General features: G+C 37.1%; 1 protein-coding gene and 1 pseudogene across 19 annotated transcripts in view; one reads left to right on the top strand and one right to left on the bottom strand.

Moving 5' to 3' along the window:
• Trip12 (thyroid hormone receptor interactor 12) overlaps positions 1–16,184 on the bottom strand; it is a 148,088-nt gene that overhangs the window by 85,010 nt on the left and 46,894 nt on the right. For 12 of the 19 annotated variants that reach the window (XM_071619576.1, XM_071619575.1, XM_027941980.2 and 9 more), the window contains exons 3-4: positions 3,988–4,113; positions 2,379–3,181 (exon numbers count right to left, since the gene is read on the bottom strand). In XM_071619576.1, the coding sequence (XP_071475677.1) occupies positions 2,379–3,181; positions 3,988–4,113 (929 nt within the window). The remainder of the gene's footprint in view (positions 1–2,378; positions 3,182–3,987; positions 4,114–16,184) is intronic. The other 7 variants (XM_027941986.2, XM_027941987.2, XM_027941990.2 and 4 more) reach the window with 2 other exon arrangements.
• On the top strand, positions 13,725–14,702 carry LOC114097908 (uncharacterized; annotated as a pseudogene).

Raw genomic sequence — 16,184 nt, 5'->3', positions numbered from 1 at the left:
ATAGTAAAACACAGGAAACTCTTTAAAGCCACATATACTTCCTTTCTTCAAATCCTAACTCAGAGAAATTATTTCACCTCCTTGGAATAAAGTTACTCAATAACTATCCTAAAGCACAATTTTGAAAAGTGCAAGTGAATGCATATGTAAAATACCTGGCACTTATTAGATGCAAAACAAATGCTGGTTGATTGGTTCCTTTTCTTTGTTTCCAGGGCTTAGGCTATAAATAGAGATCAGAACCAGGAAAGTAGAAGTAAGGCTAGAAAGGCAATATAGTGACAACAGAATACACAGAGGTTCTGTGAAGATAAGGAAAATCATTATGAAACGAGTTTTAAAATACTAAATCAGTATGTAACTATGTGTAAAGCACACTTAAGAGAATTCTCTGGACTGATCTATGCCTTTTTACTAGCTCAATGGCATTGCCAGAAATCTTGGTGTTTCCTGACTGAGAGCTCCCTTACAACTTAGGAAACCCCATTAATCAGCCACTGATAGGGCCAATGATAGGGCCAGATTTTTTTTTTTTTTAAATCATGTCAATATACTACCACATGATCTTTGAGAAGTGTTGAAGCTACGACACACTAGTACTATCTATATCACCCAGCACTTGAACCCTCCTACAAATAATACCTAAAAAACATGAGCTCTTCAAGTGAGACAGACTGAACGGGGGAAAAGGGAAGAATGAATTCCATGGAACTCACTATGAACTCAAGTTGGTACACTGGCTATGGAGATTACACAGCTACTAAATGGACACACCCACATGGAGTTATACACATGCTTCTACTTCACTTAAAAGATGTAAAGAGAAGAGGTACAAGACCTGAAATAAATAATTTCAATTATCAAAAAACTTTGGCAGGACAAACAAACAGTTGCTATTCCTCTTTAACCTGAGCTTTTGTGTCCTTTTAAGGTTAAGATTCCTATCTAACAAGTCCTGATTTGTTATCTGTAACTGAAAAGATTTTATACATATGTATACCATATTTAAAACACCAAATAGAGCAAAGTTTTACAATCTAAAAAATATTACCGACACAATAACCCTATGGTGCAGTTTAAATGCTGATTACTAGTATCCTTGTTAAAGTTCAACTAATACTAAATCAAAAGTAGTTAGAGATTATAGTTAAACAGAGCTAAGAGCTTTGATTCAATATTAGGTTAAACTGATTCAATATTAACTCAACCAACAAGAATGCTGGTAGACATCATATAAAATCTTCAAATAAGCAAGAAATGGTTCTAGCCCTATCAAAATGTAGATTTGAAACCACAATCTTCTATCAGGACACAAAAGGGAAAAAGGTAATCTATAACAAAAATTCAATGCTTTTAAAAAATGGGGATAAATAGCTAGGTGCACTGGTACATTCCTGTACTCTGTTAATCCCAACTGCTCTCAGCAAAGTCCTAAGAAGCTTAGCAAAACCATCTCAAAAAATATAAAGGGGCTGGGGACTCAGCTCACTAGTTAAGCATCCCTGGATTCAATCCCCAGGAGAGAGAGAGAGAGAGAGAGAGAGAGAGACAGACAGACAGACAGAGACCATGTCTCAAAAGACTAGAAATGTATTCACAGGTAGAGTGCTTGCCCAGTAGGCTCAAGGCTTTGGGCATTATCCCCAATACTGCAAAACAAGGGGAAAATGTGCATAAGTGCTTTCTTATTCTATTTTTTTCTGACTTCTTAAAACAGAACCACCTCCTACCCGTGCCCACCCCTCCCCCCCAAAAAAAAGCTAACTACTAGAAGAAAAAAAATATTTTAGCACTTCAGGAAACATAACTGAAGAGGGTCATAGCTAGGTCTAATCAGTTCTAATAAGAAGCTTCCTGAAACCTCTTTCAGGAAAAGGAGATGGGAAAGGGCCCAAAGATCTCAAGCTACCTCATAAAAGGAACACATACAACACTTTTTCCCCCATCTCATTTCTTTGCTTAAATGCGTTATTTTCAAACTTTAGTTCTTTATAGTCCACTCCAAGTTTCAAAAAGGGCAATATTCTTTCCCACTAACTTAGGACCCAGAGCAGTGTATGAGGCATTAGCAGTATTCATCTTTAGTCCAAGTTCCTTAAAAGCCATAAAAATTAAGGGCTGGGGGTATACCTCAGTGGTAGAATACCACCACCAACCCACCCACCTCCGTTTTCAATCCCTAGTACTACCAAAAAAAGAAAAAGAAAAAAGCAAGATTCTTATATATCTGTCTCCATAAAAGTAAGTGTAATATAATTATCAAGTATTATTATATAAAGTAATAAATCTTATGTTGCCTCAGACTGAAAAACAAAATAACTTGAAAACATAATCACTTTTGACAAACCCCCTAAAGAAAAGATCTTCCATTAACTTACTTGCTAATTTGGCCTGTAATCCAGAAGGTCCAGGTTTTGATGTCTCTGACTTAGAAGACCCTGGAAGAGACAGTTTTGTTTTAGGAAGGCTAACTTTAGGGCTGAAACGAGCAGCCCAATCAAATTTTGAAGAGCCACCAGTTTTACTCTGTTCCTTTTCTCTGCTACTTCTTCTGGGACTAGGACTGGATGCTGAACGGGAACGCCTGGCCTTGTTCTGGTCTTTTCCTTGTTTCACCCTGGCACCTGGTGGTACAGTGGAAGAGGCCGAGGCTACAGCAGAGGACGAGGAGGAAGTAGAGGCAGCAGAGGAAGAATCAGTGATGGTGCTACACCCAGCTTTGGCTGAGGTGGCCGATTTTGAAGCCAGCTTGGTAGGTTTTGCAGATCTCTCTTCGGCACCAGTTGATTCGGACCCAGAACCACTCTTTCCACAAGAACTCTCTGTCCTTTTTCTTTTTTGACTCCGTGAACTGCCAGCGGCCACACTCTTTCTGGTGTGAGCCTTGCTTGTTGATGGCAATTGTGCAGATTTCAGTTGTTGCTCCTGGTCTAAATGTCTCTTCTTTGACTTACTATGTGACTTACTCGTTTCTGAGGGAGACTCAGTATGCTCAAGTGCTTTGGGTTTTTTCGCAGAGCTAGGAGAACTGGTCCTGTTGTAATCTGGACTAGCACTGCGTTTCACTCCTCGAGAATTGTCTTTCTTAGGCACCTGCCCCGTTTTTTGCCTTTCTGAAGTATTGGCTCTGTCTGGATCCTCTGGTTGTGGGACTATGACAGCAGATGATGAACTGCAGCTTCTAAGAAGTTAGATAAGAAAAGAGTTAGTAACAGCCTGTAAACCTATCATATAACACTCATTTCTTAACTTCTTAAACCTTTGGAAATGCTTGGGGTGGGGGTGGGGGGGGTTAGGGGAGTTCCTAATAAGTCTAGTATTAAAAAAACATAGGTTTTCAAGTAGTTCAAAATTGGAAGGCAGGGAGAAAAAAATGTGTGATTTTGGATGGCAAAAATATTTGACTAGAAGATAGGGTACTCTTCAGCACAAAGATTAATGACACTAAACACTATTAATCACTGTAAAACAAGAGTTAAGATTACAAGAAAAAAATGTTTAGTGGTTCAGAATCAATAGAAACTAGAATTTTGATGTTCCATTCACAAACACAACTGTCAAAGCTCAAAGGATGTAAAACAGGCACTTCCAAAACAAGAGTTACAAACTTTTACTTTGTAGTGATATAAAATCTTCACAATAACATTCCTTTCCAAAGACTCCTAACAAATCAGATCTTAAGGATCACTGACCTAAACCACGATTCCAATAAATACTAAAGAAAATGGTAAAAAGGCATTTTAGATGCCTATAATTGTTTGTTAAGCAAACGGCAATCTCGTGGATCTCTAAACAAGGAAAAACTGTCTGGGGTAAAGTGTACTGGTACTACTACAAAGGTGATAAACTATTAATCCTAAAAGTTATACTCAAGAATAATAAAAACCTGTTTTAACAGTTTGGAATAACCTGGTAAAGCTTTAATATATGTAGTAATTCAAATACAAAAAGGTCTGCCTTGAAAACATAAGCAATGTGAAGATTTACCTTTTAGAAAGGTGTCCCCTTGATAGTTCAGAAGTAGTATTAGACTGCACTTTGGGTGCCTTAGAATTAGATTTTCTACTCTCAGGAGGGCTATATCTCTTATGTTTTGCCTGCCCTAAATGTGACCTGTCAGCAGAAAATCAAAACAGAAATCTATCAGGACACTGAGATGAAAATACAAAATTGAAAGTGAAATATTTTACATTAAAAAAGACTCCAAATTCTTCATTATTGACCTACCCTTCTTCTAAATATCACATAATTAAATTATTAAATATTCTATTTCAAATAATATAGCCAAAGAAATTGCCCTGTTAAAACTAATGCTATAACATTCCTGCAAATTAAGATTTCTTATTACTACCAGTGGTCATAATTCTGTAACATTATTATGGCAACTTAATAATGAATTTTTCAGTAATTTTACTGTAGATATTAAAGTATGCTACATTTTTACAAAAAGCAAATCCAGACTTAGAATCCACTTTTTGTAAACAGCATGTGATATTGCACAGTACTATGACTACAGATAATAATGGGCTATATATTCCCAACAAGCTAGGAATTTGAATATTTTCACTATAAAGAAATGATAAATGACAAGATAGATATGCTTAACCTGATTTAAGCATTTACACAATGTAAACACACTGAAACATCACATGGAGCCCCATTATTTTTGTTTTTATTTATTGAACTTAAATTCATAATTTAAAAATTTAACTTGATAGCATGACTATTAATTTTTAAAAATTTACAGAAAAGGCAGTTTGTGATTCACACAATGATAATGGTTTCCAGTTTTTACATTAAAATTCAAATAAGCAAAAAAATTTTTTCTTTCATATAAGCATAGTAATGCAGAGGCTGATGAACTAATTCCCAAACTGATTTTACATAGAAAATTATTAGAAACATTTAATAGTAACATACATCAAATCAAGACAGTGACAATTTGCCAAGAACTTAAAATATCAATAGAAAGTGCACAAAGAAAAAGTCCTAGAAATACCTTAAGAATTACCATAAAATATTCTAAACACATTCAAAAGAGTCCATTATTAATATGGCTGCAGCACATTTATAACAAATCAAAGCCTTATGCCAAAAATGTTCTAAAAGCTAGTTTGAAAAAAATCTCCAACATGATGTGTTTTCAACTGTTAGATGTTTTTAATCACAAGCAATAATTAAGAAGATTTACATAAGCAATAAAAAGAGCATGTATTAATATAGATCCAGGAAAATTGGTACTATACATGTGAGATATTCATATAATAAATGCAATTATGTAATTCACAGCAGACATCCATTCTCCATATAAAAGTCTGTATACTAATGAGAACTAGAACAAAATTTCATCCATACCAATATATTTTGTTCAAACAAAAATCGACTGGGGTGGGTAGCTCAGTGCTAGGGCCTGGGTTTCAAAGGAATAAGGCTGGCCCTGGATCCAATACACAGCACCAAATTTTTAAAGACTTCAATTGCAAATACCTTCTCAAAGGAATTTCGCAACAAATCAATGAGAACCTCACACGGTGATATCTCTAACTGTATCTGCAAGGATGCTATAAATCTCCAACATCATAAAAGTGGAACCATCTCCTCAAAAAGACCACCCAGGGTTTCTCTTTGAATGTATTTATTTACTCTTCCATTTTTCCTGAATTCAATAATAGATTCTTGAAGAAGTGAGCTTTTCAAAAAAAAGATACTGTTCTTGGATCTCTAATACTACTTTTGCACTGGGAATAGCTTAGTGGTACAGCACTTGTCTAGTGTTCACAAGGTTCTGGGTTCTGGGCCCAGAACCACAAAGAAGTCTAATAGACCTTCATTTTAAGTATTAAATTAAAATTTAGTAACAAAGGTTCACTTCTCTTACTTGACCCTCAGTCTTTCCCCTTTTCTACTCTCCTATAAGATCTCTCTCCTCTCAAGGTAAAACCAAGCTGAAGCTTGTAAGGTTTTTATACACTGAATTTTTATTTTTCCTATATTTTTCATCCATTTAATATAAAAAATTTGCTTTGACCCATGACCTTTAATTTTTATGACATCAAAAGGAATGTCAAAAGTTCTATTCTATTCTTTAGGATTGAGAAGTGATTTTTCAAACCATTCCATAAGTACTTACAGAGGTATAATGTGGGCTGGGGCTCAGTGTTAGAGCAATGCCTAGCATGCATGAGGCACTGGATTCCATCCCCAGCATCACATTAAAAAAACTAAATAAACAAACTAAAGGTATTGTGTCCATCTACAACTTAAAAAATAAAAAATTTTAAAAAGAGGTATAATATTCTGTGTTCAGGGTACAGAATTCAATAGCCATAGAAGAATATTCACAAATTCTGGCATTCAGGTCCTTTACATCCCCCCACCCACTTTTTTTTTTTTAATTTTGAGACAGGGTCTCATTAAGTTGCTTAGGGCCTTGCTAAGTAGCTGAAGCCTCAAGCTTGAGATCCTGCCTCAGCCACCATGCCCCAGAAGGTTCTCTAACATTTGTATTTTCATTAAGTTTTTATAATTTAAAAATCGTGAAGGAAAATTATCCATTCAAAACTAGACAACCTAATGAAACATAAAATTTAAAACATTAAAGTCTTTTAAAAACATTATTAAAAATGTTATACATCCCTAACAAATCTCATTCTCTTTGTCATCTCAAATTAATCTACATTAACTAAGGTTGGTCCCACTATAGTCGTAGTAGCAGTTCTCATCTCCAAATAAATTATTCTTTAGTCTTAAAACACACCTAATTTTTTGTTTTGTTTGCAGTGATGGTGATCAAATCAAGGGCTACATGTAAATTTATATCTATCTAATCTATCATTATCATACTTGTGCTCACATTTAGCAAAAGGAGTCTTAAATATCTTCTGTAAAGGATAATATTTTGTTTTGTGGGCAATATTATATCACAGAAGCAGATGCAGACAATACGCAAACCAATGAGCACAGTAATGCTCCAACTGAAATTTTAATCACAAAAACAGGCAGTGAGCCAGATTCAAAAAATGCATGGACTGTATTTTTCCAACCCTGGCTTAGAACAAGGAGTAGACAACCAGATTAACATGAAGTGACAACCCTGGGCCTCTGAAAATGAGGTTCCTTTTGTTGTACGCATTTATAAAGTACTAATACTAAGACTATTGCCTAGTAAACCTCCATAAACTGATGATGTCCAATCTAGAAGAGTCGGTTAGAACACCACAGTAATCTTGGCTGCTGCCTCCTTGTAGATCATTTTACCAATTCCCTTGTTTATCGTGTCCTGATGCGGAACGTTAATTTTTATTAAGAAGCATAATCTCTTTAGGTCTAGTAAAATTTATACTCTCTATAATTCAAATTTGCAGAATAGCATAGAAAATTCATGACAAACTAATGAGCACTAGAGTGAGCCCATCAAGTAAATCAGAAAAAGAGAGAGAAAGAGAGAAAGAGTGTGTGTGTGTGTGTGTGTGTGTGTGTGTGTGTTTGTTTTCAGGAGTTTCTGCAACAGCATATGAATGTTCCTGAAAAAAAAAAAATCTCATGTTATTAAAAGAAAACATACATACATACATATATGAATTTATATATATATATATATATATATATATATATATATATATATATATACCAGCCCCTAAAACTAATTACAAGGTACAGGGATAGTGATCAAAATTAGATTGGACACAAACACTCAAACCTATGTTATTTTATAGTGAGTCCTACTGAAACATCATCAGTTTTAATGTAAGACCAAATCCAGGGCTGTGGTAGGGGGGTGACTCCAGTTAGAGCATTTGCCTAGCATGCACAAAGCCTGGGATTAATCCCTAACACCCTCCTGCACCCAAATAAGACAGATTAACAGATTAAAACTCTACTAACATATGCAAAAGTTACTGGTCAATTCATCCTTTGGCATCTTATTTTTTTACATTTTCATTTAAATGTAAAATTTTAAAGACATTTTAAGACACGTTTCAACAAGATCAAAACTCCTCCTCTCTGGTAAACTTTCTTTTCACCTATCTTTTTCATAAACACAAGAGCAAATGGCTTTGAGATTCCCGAGTTATTTTGGTTGGTTTGTTTGTGGTGCTGTGGATCAAAACAGCACCACAAACACCACAAACAAGCACTTGTACCACTGGGTTACATCCCCAGCACTCTCAGCATAGTTTTAGCATTATAAAGTACAGTGATTCTGGGAGCCCCTGATCTACCTATCTATGATTTATACGAAATGGTATGTTTAAATCAATTCTGCAAAACTTGCAGGGTTTGGTAAAATCTTCATATATTATCACATCTTCCTCTTTAATTCAAAGGTCTTTCCCCATTTTAGTAAATGTATCAACATTGTGAAAAAATTACCTAAAAACCAAAACTACTTCCACATTATACTGACATCATTTCCCTGTTTAACAAGCATATGAGTGTAAAAGAACAGACTATAGTAACCCTGGGTTATGTGCTTTCAAGATTATCTTAAAGCCAGGCTTAGTGGTACATGCCTGCTAATCCCAGCCACTCAGGAGGCTGAGGTAGGAGAATTGCAAGTTGAAGCCTGGCCTGGGCAATTTAGTGAGTTCCTTTGTCAAAATAAAATAAAATGGGTTGGAGGTACAGCTCAGTGGCAGAGAATTTACCTATCATGTGGTGACCGGGAATTCAATTCAATTTCCAAAAGGAAAAAAAAAAAAAAAATTTTTTTTTTTCGTGAAAGCAAGTCTCAAGTGCCTCTTGTTGACTTTAAGGCATACAATATTGCCTGTACCCTTATATAATTTAATCACTTTTACTGCTATTTAGTAAAATCCTCAATAGCCAAAAGGATTAAGAAATATCTCTAGGGGTTGTGGCATAGCTCAGTGATAAATGACATGCTTACAGCATGGCTGAGGCACTGCATTCAAATCCTAGCATACTTAAAAAAAAAAAAAATACACACAATTCTAACCCACAGGAAACAAAGGAGACTTAAAACTTTGTACAAACTGAAGAAAGTGGCTAGTTACAAATAGGTAATTCCTTATTGTAGGTTTAATGTTTAAATTTGATAGGCATGATGGCACCTGCCTGTAATTCCAGTAATTGGGAAGATGAGATGGGAGGATCACAAATATGAGGCTGGCCTGGGTTATGTGCTTTCAAGATTATCTTAAAGCCAGGCTTAGTAATTTTTCCACAATGTTGATACATTTACTAAAATGGGGAAAGACCTTTGAATTAAAGAGGAAGATGTGATAATATATGAAGATTTTACAACATATTCACAACAGATGTAAAGGTTTACCAACAAATATGTTCAATTCATGACAGCTCACAGAAATATGTATAACACAGTCTAGTTGCTCTCTTCAAAGAGGACACAGTCTCATAAGACCAAGTGATCTACCACCAGGTACTTGACTAAAGTTCCCAAGAAAGGGAAAAATGACCTCTACCAAGAGAATACAGGTTTTATAATCCATGCAGCTTTTAAGCCTGGCCCTGACAAAGAAAGTGATACAAAAAGGAGTGTTCTAATCAAAAGCAGTACACCAAGACAAAAGAAGAGATCAGAAACTACAAAACCCACATGTCACCTGGCAAAAAATGATACGAATTGCCCTGAACACAGAGATCCATAAGCAAACAAGGCTGAAAGAACAGGCTAAGGCTAGACAGGGAAAATTTCTGTCTGTATTACTGAAGGATCTCTCTTTTCTCTGATGATAATTTACAGTAAGAGATTGACAGGGCAATGTGCAAAAGCAACATATCAACATGTTCAATGACCTGGGTACAATGAGTATGCATGAGTAAACTGTAAGAATTTTCATTATTGTGGAAAGAAAACAGGTAGAGAGATTGTACAGAATCAAAACCATGGGGGAAATGTCCCTAAAAAGGCTGGAAACTTTCAACCCGACATTTGAAAAGTAGTGGGAGGTAGGGCAAAAACAGCTAAATAACCAAAAAGTGATTGGTGATAAATCAGTGATGCAGTACTCAGTAGCTCATAAACTAAAATGACTGACAAATGCCTAGGTAAAAATCTATTCAGATGACCACAAGTTAAATTTTGTCAATATGCTATTACATTTATATTAAATACATTATCAAACTTAATTCTCAAATGACACCCAATGCATTTCTTATTCCCATTTTAAGGGTGTGAGAAGGGAGGCTCTTGCCACACACACAGCTCCTAGGCAGGAAAAGGGAATACTGAACCCAGGTATTTGACTCCCTAAATCTGCAACAGCACAGCTAAAAGTAGAGGCTCAGTAGTCAAAACAAAAGGTCTGCATCTACAATTATTAAATTTTTCCTATCCATTCTGTGTATAGGTCAAAACAAATGACTTAAGAGTTTGGAGGTGCTATATGAGGTGGAAAAAAAAGTAGGCTTTTTCTTTAAATCTTCTAAAAAGCATTCATCCTGCTTTCTGTATTTTAAGAAAGAAAACAGCTTTGCAAATGTGATGCAAAGACTGGTTAGTGATGAGAAGCACTTGTATATATTCACTTTTTGGTCACACTGAACTTTTCCAGGAAGACATTCTGAGTATGGAATACTATAAGAATGAAAGCAAATCCTCAGCAAAGGACATGAAATAATCGATGAGAGCGCAACACTTTAAGTTAATACATTTTTATGATGTGAATTATAGACTCAACTTCACCCACCCTTTTTTATCTTTTGGGGGGAAAAAATAGAACTTGGGGCTTCACGCACACCACGTAAACACTATACTAGTCCGTTCCATCTCCAGCCCTTCAATTTCACTATTGATAATTAAAGCAGGAAATATAAATGGCCAAGAAAACTTTTTAAATGTTAAGATATTATTTAGTAAGCCCAAGAAAAGACTTGAATATGGACACTGTTAAAAAGCAAATGTTTACAACTTCCATCTAGAGGAAAGTGGCCTCTGTTCCTCTGTAGACCAAGGCAACCATGCCAGTGTTTAACACAATGCAACGATCTTGTCTCTGGGCTCCAAGGCTGGATGGGACAGACTAGCTTTCTCAGCATTACCAAAGCAGTGTTTCAAGTGGAAAAGTGTGCCCCTATATGTTTCCACAGCTTAAAACTCCACACTGTGCAACTGCAGCACTGAGATATCCTAAAACTGAAAGAAGCTACAAATTACTCAGTCAATTCTACTATAAATTGTTCTTAAAAGGGTTCAAATTCAGTTATAAGAGACACTGAAGTCACATTCACTTCACATCACATCATGTCTCCCCCAACACTCTTCTCCCTCCCCAACCAGATGAAACTTGAATGTCCATTCAAATAAAAACAAAGGACAGAATAAAGAAAGAGAAGGAACAAAGAATTTAAAAATTGAAAGGCACTCATCTTGGTTAAGTAGAAGGGAAAGAACATACCCAAACTATGATGTTTCACTAAGCAGCATTTTAAGGAAGGAAATTACCACAGATATGCAAATAAAAATGCAAAATAATAGTTAACCTGTTACAGGTATATCACAAGTATTATAGTTCTCCTATTTCCAAACAAATGATAGGTTTCTACTTGTCAAATCACATAGAAATCATGTGTAGCCATTTGATTTGCTTTGGTCGAAGGAATGTAAGCAGAAATGAATAATTTCTATGGAGGATGTTGTGGAGAGATTGAGGTTTTTTTTTTTTTTTTTTTTTTTTTTTTTTACCACCTTCTCTTGCCTCAGCAAGGAAACTAGCAACACACCAACAATCTCAGAATCTTAAGGTTCAGACATGGAGTACAGCCTTCAGCTGATATAAGATAAACAACTTTTCAGTCACTAGCTTATAAACTACTAATGTTTAGGAGCTGTTTGTTCTAGCCCACCTTACTACATAGCCCATTTTAACTGTCCTATTTCAATTCTGCCTTCACTCCAGCTGATCAAGTTCTGTTTCCTGTACAAGGAATTTAACTTTGGGACACTCTACCATTGCGCTACATTCCCAGTCCTTTTCATTTTGAGACAGAGTCTTTGCTAATTAGCTGAGACTTCCTTGAACTTACAATCCTCCTGTCTCAGCCTCCAGAGTTGCTGGAATTTCAGGCTTGTACCACAATATCCAGCAATCATTTTCATTATCATTTAGGATACACACACACACACACACACACACACACACACACACCCTCTCCCCCCACCCCCACCCAAGCTCTCATATTTCTGTGCCTAGAAGTGCCTGGAAAACAAATCTCCTGATTTCTAACCAAAACTAGTATTCATTGAACACCTAGAAATAAAATCCAAACTCTCTAACTAATAAATCCACATCAAGTAAATACAACATAGCCTATATGTGACTTTTTAAACACTACTCAGCCTTCAGAGCCCAGATCAATAGGTTACCACTAGAAAAGTTTCTCACCTGACTGCCTCTAGTAGCAGCTTGCATGCACCTTTCCCCTACCAGGTTGAAACTGCTTATGTCAAAAGATACCGTACTCTTATTTATGTAAGTACAATGCTTTAGAAAGCATTGCACATGCTATTCTACAAATAAATGAATATGGTCTTACATTGACTGTGTATTTCAAGTGTATTAAGGTAGGATTCTAACCTGCCAAAAGAGGTTTAATTAAATTACATATCTCCAGAATCAAAACAGTAGAAAAATTAAGCCTAAAAAAGGCAAGTGTCCACCCAAGTTCTAAAGAACTGTGGAACTGAAACTTGTCAGAACTTTAATAAACACATACTCTCTTAATACCTTTGCTATTCTCTGCCAGCCCATCTTCTTTTGTAACACAGGAAAAAAGCCAACTGCCAACTTTGGAGAGTCACATCTTCCCACCTTTGCAAGCAGAAAGGAAAAGGCTAAAGCTTCCAATTTTATTCAGCTTTTATCATATAACGACACCAGTCCCATCACTGTGCTCAAAAAAATGAGGTATTGTACATTCTCCCCACTGATCAAAATCTAGGCAATGGCCAGTCAGAGAAAGACCATGGGAGAGAAGGACATCTACACAGAGAAGGACTACTATTATAAGAAGAAGAGCCAGATGGAACATCTACACATACACCCATGCAAATAGTATAATGCTTGGAAAGAGAACTTGACCTATGTTGAGAAGATGAGAGACCTCAAGTTAAGCCTAGAAACACCCAGCAAAGTGGCATATAACAGCCCCAGTGACTCAGGAGGCTAAGGTAGGAGGATCTCAAGTTTAAGGCAAGCCCAGGCAACTTAGCAAGATATGCTCTCAAAAATTAAAAGGGTTAGGGATACAGCTGAGTTATGATAAAGGCACCCTTGGGTTTAATCCCCAATATCAACAAAAATAAAAATTTAAAAAGCCTTAACAATAACAAAAGGCACAAAGAAAGAAATGAGATGTATAAATAGACAGCAAAATATGCTTGGTAAGACATGAAAAAGAGGAGCATGGACATAATAACGACAAAGAAATACAATGGAAGCAGCCAGGCAGATATCAAGTCTGTCTGTAGTTCCTTGGTACCCTCAACATGGTACCAAAATAAATGTGTTAAAAGCAGTTCAAAGTGCTGTGGGATATTTATAAGATTTCTGAGACTGGAGCAGGGTAAGTATAGGCCACATCAAAAGAAATTTTGTCTGAACCTTGAAAATCCAGTAGCATATCACTAATATAAGGCCTGGATATAGAAGGCAAACATGTTAAAGAGAACAGCGTGACCAAAAATACTAAAGAATGATGCTTTGAAGAGTAGCAGGACAGGGTGTATATTCTAGAGAGGGGCAACTCACAATCATCCCATCTTGATGGAAGTGTCTGGCTGTCCTGCTTTCCCTCCTGCTGTGATCATGGCTGAGAGTGCGCTGCTGCCCACCCAGATGGACCAGGGAGACTGCTACTATATGTACACTGGCCATTTCTCAGCACTTCAAGCAGAACACCAAGGAGCTTATGATCACACTTATGATCACCTGGATTCCGTGGGAGTACAGGGGGACCCAGCTCTTTCCTTGAATTCCGGGCAGCTGTAATGGTTTAACTTTCAAGGTCCTGTTTTTCTCTGTCTTTTCCAAGCATTGCTACTAGTTGACCTAACCCATGATGCCACCTTCAACTGCTACTGTTAAGACTCTGTTGGCCAGCTACAAAACTCTGTTCACCTGGCTGCTGAAGGCCTGGTGCCAACATGGGGACTCCTTCCTATACTTTGAGGCCACTGAACTACCCGTTTTGTCCCTGGACCACCATAAAGGAGGACATCCAGCTGGTGTGTGAGCTGGGCATGCTCGACAAGCTCTCCCTCGAGCCACCCTAACTGTCCTTGCCACCCTCACCTCCTGCGCCCGAGTATGCAACACCAGCAGACATGCCCTTCACTCAGGGCCTGCTGAAAGTGGCACATCCAGATCTACAGTTCTCACTAGGGGTTCTCACTGGTCAGCCTGCTGGCCAAGGGCATGACAGTGTTGATGGCCGTGCTAGAGATCCAGACCACTGTTGATGTGGGTTTGCTCTGGCATGGGAGCCAGCCAAGCAATGCCAAGCTCATGCTGGGGCCCAACACCAGGCTGGCTGCTCAGCCATGATATGCCCAGGGATAGGGTAGACAAGAACCCCACCAATGTCCTTCTGGAGCTGTACATCAAAGAAGCCAAGCCCAGCCACAGCCAACCAGTCTCTGGGCTTCCAGAGGAGCAGCTGCCTCCATCCCCCACTCTAATCAGGCCTGCCGGGAGTAGCTGCCCATGCACCATGACTAGCCCAGTCCTGCTAATGAGGACAACCAGTGTTCCCAGTGGGTGGGTTGGGAGGCCAAACTCCAGATGAACTGCTTTCAGCCTAGAGTTCAAGGAGTAGCCTTGGCCTGTGCATTTCCCATCTCGAGCACTCTTACAGCATGTTCAGGAACCCCAGAATAAAGAGCTATCCTTGTCCCTGGCTACTCCTGTAAGCAACACTGACCAGAGCATGAAGGGAAGTGACAGCCACAAAAGCAGCAATTTGCCAATTGAGCCTTGGAGTGGGTTGTGCCATGTTGTTTATCTCAGCCTGGCAGCAAGGTGATCAAACACAGTAGTGGACCCACCCCTCTGCCTTTTGAGTGCAAAGCACTATAGGCCAAGTGGAAAACCCCATGGCCCACAACTAATAACATCTGGTTTTTACATTTTTAAGGTTTTATTTATTTATTTATTTATTTGTTTTTAGTGGTGCTAGGGATTTCTTAAGGTTTTAAATCCAATATTTTTACTTATATGTTAGCATATATGATACTTTGGTATTGGTAAAGGTCACTGCCCTTTGTAATGGTTTAACTTTCAAGGTCCTGTTTTTCTCTCTCTTGTAATAATTCTATTTTAAAGTGTGCTTTGCTGAGTGATCCCCAAAGGAGGGGCTGCTAGTCCCTCCCAAGTGGGTCTGGTTTCTCTAATCTGTACATGTGGCCTAGGGCCAATGTCTGAGTAGGTTTAGGGGGATCTGAACCAGAATCACAGCTACCCATTAAATGGTACACACAGTAATTTAAAAAAAACACTAAAAAGAGACATTACAAGGTATTTTAAATAAATAGTAATTATTTCTATTACCAAATTTTGATCTGACACCAAAAGATTTTAATCAAGTTTGGTATGGGGTATTATATAAAACGTGTTTTGCAGTATTGAATTTTTTTCAAAAATGAAATTAAAGGAGGGGAAATTTAATTGGGTACACTGAGCCTGACCCGAATCAGTCTTAAGTACAGCTTCACTATTTCACTAGAAACACCCTAATTCAAATATAAGTACAATTTCATCCCAATTTTCTTTATAATATTAGAAAATCAGAACACATTAGAAAATACAATTAAAAATGAGAAAAGAGAAAAAAATCCTAGCATAACTAAGTGAAGTTAGCTAGTCCCATAGAAGACAACTTTCTGAAAAAGAGCAAATAAGGAAGGAAGTACTAATACAAGCTTACAGTGATAATAAGGCTGCTCAGTGCAGTTATCACTTGCTATAAGTAACACCTGAAACCAAACGGTCATAAAAAGAGTGATAGCATTAATTCGTTCATACATAAAGGGAAAATTATACAAACATCAAAATAACATAATTTTCCTGATAGTGACATGTAAAAAAATCTGTACAATATAGTTAATGAAAATAGCAAGCATAACGAAACAGAATAAATGAAATATTCTTCTCTTAAAAAAGAAATAAATGTACCAGGTGCAGTGGTGCACACATAAAATCCCA

Source organism: Marmota flaviventris, chromosome 11 (genome assembly GCF_047511675.1).
Source record: "Marmota flaviventris isolate mMarFla1 chromosome 11, mMarFla1.hap1, whole genome shotgun sequence".
In the NCBI taxonomy this organism is placed as follows: Eukaryota; Metazoa; Chordata; class Mammalia; order Rodentia; family Sciuridae; genus Marmota; species Marmota flaviventris.
The sequence above is the reverse complement of the archived record's forward strand: the minus strand, read 5'-3'. Positions and strand labels throughout refer to the sequence as shown.